This window comes from Phalangium opilio, unplaced genomic scaffold (assembly GCF_054372755.1).
Source record: "Phalangium opilio isolate 3A_F unplaced genomic scaffold, DU_Popi_V2 ptg000002l_1, whole genome shotgun sequence".
NCBI classification, from domain to species: Eukaryota; Metazoa; Arthropoda; class Arachnida; order Opiliones; family Phalangiidae; genus Phalangium; species Phalangium opilio.
Window position 1 is genome coordinate 9299951 of NW_028324144.1, and position 6998 is coordinate 9306948.

The window sequence follows — 6998 nt, forward strand, 5'->3', positions numbered from 1 at the left end:
AATTTCGAACTGAACTCATCATTTCGTCGTTGGAAAATAATGTTTACATAAAAAACTATTTACTCAAAAATGTTGAAACTTTGCAGTATAATAAAAAAACGTTGAGATACATGTTTAATAAAAATGGCAGGTAATTTGCCTGTCTATTAATATTTTACGTAGGAGTAATACGTTTTAGCGAAGTCTAGAGAGGATAAACATAAGCGAGATTGTTTCGGAAAAAAAATACTGCTTCCACTTATACTCCTTGTTACTGTTGTATAGAGTAATCATGATAAAAGCTTAAAAAATTACGAGAGGACGGACCTTTTTTATCCTCTTGTTTTATTCTTAATAAGAATTTAAAACATTTATTTTGTATCAAAAAATAGAAAAATCCAAACGGTTAGGCATTGGTAAAAAAGACATGTGTAACCTATTTGCAGAGATTATAATTGTTTTACGTGTTTTAAATAAGACTGAAGCTTCCACTATTGTGTTTATGCTCCTTGTTTGTTTGACTGAAAACCATCTACGTGTAGATACCAGTCAGACCAAAAATTTCAAAAATATATATTTTAAATCTAATCAGATACGCCCACCTAGTTGAAAATAGACCTTTTAAATTTGCGGGAGCCATTCTTGAGAATTTTTCTTTGCTGGTAGGTTGTCAATTTATCTACCAGTAAATGTTTGTGTTTGGAAGTTGAATATTAAGTCAAATTAAGTGGTTGTAAAGAGCCAGGAGGTTTTTGCCGCTTCTTTTTGTGAGTATTTGATGTTTGTATGTAAAATGGAGGAAGATAATGTTGATAGTAAGGATGAAATGCGGAAGCGCAAAGCGCGGGAAAGGATGAGGGCAAAAAGGTCGACGTTTTCATTGGATACTTAAGTTTATATAATCTTCTCGACACGGAGAGGTAATATTTTGGTTTTCCCAACTTGTTTTTCTATTGAATTTTAAAGACAATCCGTACTTTACTACTCTTTAGAATTTAATTCAATCACCTGATTTTACTGCTAATGGATTAGTTTCCTATAAATTAATTGAAATAAAAAATTACTTATCTCAGATTTTTCAAGAACAATTCCATTTTCCTGAAACATTTTATTATGAAATTTTTTCTTTTCAATGGAGAACGTACTTTAATTTTCAAATAATACTCTCATTCATAATGTATTGTATGCGGTCTTTTTCGAATACAAAAGGGGGCTGTTATCACCTTTCCTATATTTGTTAAAGGGGTTCGTTTCTTCTTTAAGCACAGTCACAATTATTGAACTGTTCAACTGTGTATATCAGTACTTGTGGGGAAGATTTTAGAAGTGTTGGTTGAGTTGCTATTTAGTTGACAACATTATAAAAACTTGATGTGCTTAAAACCTTTAGAAAGTAAAATTCTCGAAAATTAAAAAAGAAAGAGTCAATTTGATTAAATTTACACGATATCCCTAAAAATAATAAATGCACGATAAAATGTTTCAGGAAAATGGAATTGTTGTGGAAAAATCTGAGATAAGTAATTTTTTATTTCAATTAATTTATAGGAAACTAATCCATTAGCAGTAAAATAAGGTGATTGAATTAAATTCTAAAGAGTAGTAAAGTACGGATTGTCTTTAAAATTCAATAGAAAAAAAATAATATCCGCGCATCAGACAACTGGAAAAACTCTTATCGTTTTGTTTTTAAGGCTTGGGCAAACCAAGTCTTTTATATATAATATCTTTTCCTTCAGCCTTAATTTGTATTAATCTATTATAAAAATAATAATATTCTTGTCAAACGTCATTAATTCGATGTTCCAGTAAGATGTTCGTGAGCATATTGACTCACTCCAAGTGCCTCTCATTATTTTATGGGAAAGATTAAAATTTTAAATTAATTGGCAGGGGAGTGGTAAATTAATTAACCATATAAAGGCGGGTTGTAACTTATTTCATATAAAAAGGCGGTTGGTGACTCAATTAAGTTGACCTTTTTGTATAGATTTTAAAAAAAAGTTATATCTAAACCACGCGCCAGCACGCGCACATTTCATTGAAAGTTTGTTATTTAAGAATTTTCCCAAGACTCGAACCTGCAATGTTTCGCCTCGAATGCAAACGCGTTATTAATTACGACACAAGCCCGTACATCGTAACAAAAAAATTATCCAAACATTGTATTTATAGGATTATTTCATTTATGTTGAATAAAAGATCTGTAAAAATAAACTCCGAGCTTGCCAGGACTCGAACCTGCAATCTTCTGCTCCATAGGCAGACGCGTTATCCTATGCGCCACAAACCCGATGGAGGCTGAACAAAATGCTATCCAAACAGTGTAATATATGTAACGGTTTTACCATGATTTATAAATTAATTAAAATAAAATAGTTAGAATTAATTGTTCTTAATCAAACTTCAGAAGTTCAACATTCAATAGTTGCTTGATAATTCAAAGTGTTCCGAACCTTAACTTCGCAGTAGTTTCTGAGTTATTCGATGGAGTGGACCACCAAAAATCCCATGCTTTTTCTATGGGACGCTAAGCCTAAAATCTGTGAATTATTTCTTTAACATTACGGGAGGGTGTGGGTTCTTATCTAGAAGGGCCTAGATCCCTCTAGAATTTTCGGATACCGAACCTTCAGCTGAGTTGCGACGGCAAGGGTGTGATACACAATTTTATATTGATAGCCGTAGACCTTCAAAAGTGTTTTCGTGATGTTTAGAAATGATACAAATTTTAATCTAACGTAAAAGGTGGCACAAATATTGAAATGGTGAATAATAACATGCAATGTGTTTTAACTGATATTGCTGTATTAGTTTACTCACGTTACATTTCGAATATTACACAGGACATAAGCTGTGTGAAGAACCCTAAAATAATCGTTATATGTAATAAGGCCATTTACGATGAGTGGTCCCAAATTCTGAAGATCCTGTAAAATGATTGGTGCTGTGTTTTTTAAACTTATATGCATTTGCAATATTAAACTTTTATTTCATTTCGTTTCTAAGGAAGAATAATACAAAATATTCTTACTTACATTTATTGTTCCAAACTTAAATTCTAGTCAATTATTTCCATCAAGCATGTTGGGTTTATGTAAGATCTGAACTTCAGAGTGAGACACGCGAAGAAAATGATTTCGATAACTGGTTAAATATTTAATTTATTTTTTCGGGGATCCGATAATTGTGGCTGTACTCTCGCGAAACATTTACCGAATGTAGAGAGCACTTTCTGATATTTTACAGTTTTAATTCTAACATCTTTCTCTTTATTTTACTTTGTTTATTTTCGGGTGAAATGGCTCTGTAATGATTGTAACTATTTGACTTTTTAAAATGAAAAAGTGTGTTGTATGAAACCTTATTTACAGAAATATGAGTTTCTACTTGATAGTGGTTTCTTTGTCCAAAGAACTGCAGTCTATGACTATCATTTCATAGGCTACTTACCAGTATACTGTATATTTCGAGTGCTTCTAAAGCCCATGGCTTGATATTCATGACATAATGTCTATGCAAGTATTAACAATATTTATTTGAATACAATATTATATTGAATTAGCTGATTAAACAGTAAGTGTTTAAATTAATAATTATTTAATACTAATAGTTTCATTCAAACTAAGGCTGCACATCAGATAAAGAGAGTTACACTTTCTTTTAGAAATTCTCCTCCGTTAGACGGAAAATGCAAGTCTTATTCTAGGGAAAGAAGTCCATCTGCGCGAATTAGTAAATGATTTTAATGCATATCACTTCTAGTGGTCAAAAATGTAATTTTTATCTCGATTTTGCTGTTTAAATAATTCGTTCGGAAATTCCACCAGTGGTAAATAAAGCAAAGCGGACAACAATGCGATATAACTCTCGATTAAGTGGAATTAACTTTCAAAACAACGCCTATATAATGGTTGTTTCTTTAAATAGAAGTTTCTGGTTTTTCTTACTTTGTACTAAAAATATTTTTTATTACAATTATTACTAAATAGTTTGACCTTAATTTATGGCAGAGTATCAGAAAAACCCTATATAATGTAAGTTTATGTAAGCTTATTTTATGCGCAGTAAATTCCGTATTCATTCATTTGTGAATAAACCATTAATTTCTCATCAAAATGAACAAGAGAATCGTTATCATTTATGAAGTGTCTAATTGTGACATGCCATTCTTCAAAATGGATAAAATGTCACAAATGGCGACACCAGTGGCGACTGCAATTCCGTAGAAATATATGGTGAAAATGGGAGCAAGAAACCCAGGAGACAACACAGTCGGGTCTTGAATTTGATTGCCGTTCTTCCAAAATAGTTCTCGATGTATGAAGGCATGATAATTTTGTCCTGGCGTCCTTTGACGAGTCTCCAAAAACATTAGTGTTCTAAATAAAACATTGAGTAAGCAATATTTGACTTTACAAATGTGGAGCAGGATATTTGAAATAACTTATAACTGTTGAGTTTGTTCCACAGTGTTAAGTATAAAAACACGAACCGAAATACATAAATTTTAATGTTGTTTTAAACGCATAATTTCCTATTATGAAACTGATTCTAACTTCCTAAAAAACATTTTCGAGCTTTAAATTTTGTTCCTGTAAAAACAAATCTTTTTTGTGTCAATTATCTCGTTCCTCAAAAGAGCAAACGCTCAAACTTTAACAAATCGTCTAGGCTCCGTTCTGCAATTTTCATTTTATTAACTACCAGTTGTTACCAGTGAATAAATTGAGCGGTAGAAATCACAAATGTTCTTGAATAAGGATAAGGCTTTCCTTCAAATTTGTCAAATTGTGTTAACTATTCTCCTGATTTGACGATTTTGATTTGATCTCGTATTTAAATTTATAAAAAAACTCAACATCTCTTTCCTAATAATTGAAAGGAGCAATACTATGATCCTTTTCTTTTGTCATTTGATACCCACACCAAAAATCTTAAAACTTGTAAGACATCTATTTATATAACAACTACACCATTTGCGGTACTTACAAATAGTTGATGTTTTCAAGAATGTCACGGGGAAGTTGATTGTTTATGAGAAAATGAAAGTATTTTGGTTCGTACGATTCTTTTCCAATGTAAATCTTTCTATTTGATTTGATCACTTCGGATTGAACAATTAGGGGTAATTCTGTCATAACGTATTCCTTCTCAACAAAAAGTGCAGAGGTGCCGCGAGGAAAAAGGACTTCAACTACGTGAGACATAATTGTAGCATTCAAAACAAATCCTTTTTGATTCATCTTTTTTCTGAGTTTGGAGCTAAAAGACGAGTTTCTCTGTATGAAAGGCAATAAAATTTGCATAAATCTACTACATTTTTGACACTACAAAACAACGAGAGATCTATGATTAGGAAATGAAAATATGACGTATTACTGAACCTTAATGCCCAGTTGCCAAATTATGGCAGAGTATACACTGTTCTCCATCGGAAGTCACACGACGTAAATCATAAGGAAAATTGTTACCTGCATAGGCAAATGCATACCAGCATTTTCCGGCATCATTAAAGACACGTTTTTCTGCTGACAAATATCGTCAATTGTGTTTATATATTTTTCATTTGATAGGAGAAAATCTGATTTCAAAGCACCCCGAAAGCATCTGCTCAACACCGTGCACCCAAGTAGCCATCCGCACAGCAAAAGTTTTGGTGATTTCAAATTCTCGAAACTATTTGCTAAGAAATCTGATAAATATTGCCAAATATATTGGTTGAAGTTGGTCCATAATGCAGAAATCCATCCTGGAAATCATTGAATTTAGTGCAAATTGTCTTCGTTTGTAACAATACCTGACGTATCAATTAAAGTTCAACTGTTTAGGTTTCGATTTCTAATCATACCTTTTTCAGTTCTGGTGCTTCCTGCTAATAATTTTGATCGCAAAAGAGTATTCAACGATGAAACCATAGACAGAAGAACCATAGCCGTTGCGATGAGACACCACGTGTGCGCATCCAAACCATTGATAGATAAACGAGTGTCGTGTTCATTTTCTGGCTTTACGCATGTTGCAATGCGGTTATCACCCATCAACATGGTTGGAGAAACGTGATAACGAAAAACATCTTCAGGTTGTAATGAAAAACTTTCTAATGACATGTCAATAACCTGTTAAAAACGAGGTAGATAATTTGTTTGGTTGTTTAATCAAGATAAAGTTATTCTACATTTTTTCTGTTAAGTAAACTATTGTTTATTTGGGAAGCCTTCATATGAGCAGTTCCCTTATGAGCGGATTTCATAATAGCGGTCTTCATAACAAGCGGTTCCCGAAATGACAGTTTACCCATTACAGCAATTACCGATACAGCGGTTCTCGTAAACGCGGCGTACCTTTACAGCAGTTCTCTAAAGAGCGGAAAAACAGATATGCGAAAAACTATAGTTTTTTATTACGGTGTAAGCTGGCCCAGCTGGGTTTTATGAACTCAAAAAGAACTAGGTCAGATATGGATAATTTGGTTAGGTTAAAGTTGATTATTTCAACTAAATAGTATGGTCAGGTTAGGTTAGGCTTTTTTCGTTTGGTTAGACTTAGGTTAGTAATATTTTGGAATTGGTGTAACAGTGTTACGCCTTTTCCAAAAAACTACTGTTTACAATTATCTACTTCTGAAATTAAATAACCTTTCTCGAATTATAATATGCCTTTTCCAAAATATTACTGTTTACAATTATCTACTTTCGAAATAAAATAACCTTTCTCGAATTATAATATGCCTTTTCCAAAATATTACTGTTTACAATTATCTACTTCTGAAATAAAATAACCTTTCTCGAATTATAATATGCCTTTTCCAAAAAATTACTGTTTACAATTATCTAATTCCAAAATAAAATAACCTTTTCCGAATTATTTTTCTATCCTGGTATGAGAATTGTAAACTGATACAGCCTGAAGAACAGTACAATATTTAAGTGTACTTCAAAAACACGATCCGTCAGTAGGTCACATTACTGATTAAATGATCACGGAAAAAGTAGTATTTGAAACCAACGAATATAACT

At 32.2% G+C, this 6998-nt stretch overlaps 1 protein-coding gene across 2 annotated transcripts; it reads right to left on the reverse strand.

The window, feature by feature from the left end:
• Positions 1-3117: 3117 nt before the first annotated feature.
• On the reverse strand, positions 3118-5979 carry LOC149718702 (uncharacterized). 2 transcript variants are annotated; one of them, XM_089857724.1, is made up of 4 exons: positions 5831-5979; positions 5474-5731; positions 4972-5261; positions 3118-4361 (listed from the first exon to the last, which is right to left on the reverse strand). In XM_089857724.1, the coding sequence occupies exons 2-4, from the start codon at positions 5477-5479 to the stop codon at positions 4121-4123; spliced, it is 537 nt and encodes a 178-aa protein (XP_089713850.1). In that variant the 5' UTR covers positions 5480-5731; positions 5831-5979; the 3' UTR covers positions 3118-4120. The 2 variants fall into 2 exon arrangements, with proteins under 2 accessions (XP_089713850.1, XP_089713513.1); XM_089857387.1 differs by having other exon boundaries at positions 4972-5731.
• Between the last annotated feature and the right edge of the window lie 1019 nt (positions 5980-6998).